Source organism: Amphimedon queenslandica, unplaced genomic scaffold, assembly GCF_000090795.2.
Source record: "Amphimedon queenslandica unplaced genomic scaffold, v1.1 AMPQUscaffold_7385_Cont20663, whole genome shotgun sequence".
Classification (NCBI taxonomy): domain Eukaryota; kingdom Metazoa; phylum Porifera; class Demospongiae; order Haplosclerida; family Niphatidae; genus Amphimedon; species Amphimedon queenslandica.
This window is the reverse complement of record NW_003552330.1, coordinates 1-2,095: the sequence shown is the minus strand read 5'-3', so window position 1 is coordinate 2,095 and position 2,095 is coordinate 1. Positions and strand designations below refer to the sequence as shown.

Genomic DNA, 2,095 nt, shown 5'->3' with positions numbered 1-2,095 from the left:
AGGGCACCTCGTTTTATACTGTGATCGACGGAAGTGATTTCATGACGTTGCGTGAATGGTTTTATAGTGCACCTTCTTGTTTAAATGGGTTTTGTTTGTTCTGATAAGCAGTACAATAGCTGCTGGAGTCAACTAGTCTTCATAAGGCCATCATTATCAAAAGATCTTGCTCTGTTAGCTTTTAAAAAGAAGAATTATCAGTTTGGGCAAATGACTACATGTTCTTATGTAACTTATGACATAGACAAATTGCCATAAAACCTCATTTTGGTATGCCATTGGGTTTATAGGGAGAACCCAGTTCTCAGGGTTTTCAAGGGCTGAGAGACCCAAGACCTGAGATCCTGTGATGGCACTGGGTGACTAAGAACCTGTGAAAGTTTCATCCTTATCCCACATTCCTATAAAAAGTTATTTCAGTTTTTCTTAGGTCAAACTCAGTTGGGATATAGTATATTTATTTTTAATTTTTGCATTTAAATGATATTTCTCTCTTTTCATTCTTTTCTTTTTTTAGAGCAGAAGATTCTACATGATAACTTACAATTATACTGACTATGATTTTTGGTAATTTTTATTGTGTTTTTATTAATTGTTTTTATAAAGTTTTATTACATGTCAAACTCAATCACTGGTACTTTTATACAATGGGACGTGAAAGTGTCTCTGTTATACAGAGGTGTCCTTTATGTGGAGGTTATTTTATACAGTAAGGAATGTAATTGGTACACTAGGTGCTGTCCATTAGGAGGTGTACACTATAGAAAGTGTTTGTTAATAGAGGGTTTACTGTATTAATGGTATATTATGTATGTGTATTAATATTAGTATCAAATAACTCACCTCCACCAGTTAATAGTATTTCTTTTATTTGAGTGTGCCCTCTATGCTTAGCTATCTCTACTGCACTCTTTCCTTTCTCATCTTTACTGTTAGGATCAGCTCCTAACTGCAGTAGCATTGATACTTCAAAACTATCACCAGCTTTAACTGATTCATGAAGCGAAACGTCAAAATTATTATTGTCTTTTCTTCTGATAGGAATCGCTTTATTGTCAACAGCAATTTCTAATATTCCTAATCTACTCATTGAGTTTGTTTTGTTATTGATGGCATCAATAAGAGACTGTGATAGTGAGGTTGGTATTAACAGTGTAACAATGACTGAGCCTTTCTTGATCGAAATATAACTAAAAAGATTTTCGATTTCTGGTTCAAAGTAATATTGAAGGACACTTTTAAAGTTCTTGATTGTCATTTCGTCCCATCGTCCATTTAGTTTGATAACAATTGGTTTAGTGGTCAATGAATCTAAAAATGGAACTTCTTTATCAATAACTGATCGTATGTGCTTCAATTGTGATGATTCTGAGAATTTATCAACACTATCAATGTATTGAGTTAGTTCAGTTTGTGCATTTGAAAGGTAAGTGTCTGTCAAGTGTTTAAGTACACCACAACTGAAGAAATCATAATGAGGCTGAAGAGAATCAAATAATTCATCAACGTCACCAAACTTTAAGCTTGATACTGGGACTTTTAAATAAATAGCTGCTCTTCTAGCTACATCTTGAAGCTTTACTTTACCCATTTTAACCAGATCCTCAAACTCTCCTCTCATGTTGAAATCAAGAGATGCAAAACAAGAATGAAGATTTCCAATATTGGCAGCAACTTCACTCTTTGAACTGAGCTCAATGACAGTAGTAGGAGTAGATGATTGTGATCCAGTGATTGTTGGTTGTGGTGTGTGAGATTGTGCAGTGACATCCACTGGTTGAAGTGGTCCCTTACTGACTGATGGTTGCTGCTCTAGATTAGGATCAACATGACCACCTTTCATTTCTATTATAGATTTTTTAAATTAAAATATTAATGGTTTAGCTATATCTAATACTGTATATCTTACTTAAATTTTCCATTATTTTAGATGCCATGCTCTTTATTCCTACTTTCTGTAGTGAAGTAATGAGAGAAGAGAACACACTGTTAGGATTAGAATGAATTTGTATGATAGTTAATAATGAATTGATGAGTTGAGTAGCCCTTTCATTTGGAGTAGGATAAGAATTAGCAACAGCATTGTGTACGTCTT

The 2,095-nt window shown here is 33.9% G+C and overlaps 1 protein-coding gene across 1 annotated transcript; it reads right to left on the bottom strand.

Moving 5' to 3' along the window:
* Positions 1-787: 787 nt before the first annotated feature.
* LOC109591735 (uncharacterized) lies at positions 788-1,996 on the bottom strand. Its single transcript, XM_020007396.1, has 2 exons — positions 1,910-1,996; positions 788-1,845 (listed from the first exon to the last, which is right to left on the bottom strand). The coding sequence occupies exons 1-2, from the start codon at positions 1,935-1,937 to the stop codon at positions 806-808; spliced, it is 1,068 nt and encodes a 355-aa protein (XP_019862955.1). The 5' UTR covers positions 1,938-1,996; the 3' UTR covers positions 788-805.
* Positions 1,997-2,095: the final 99 nt, after the last annotated feature.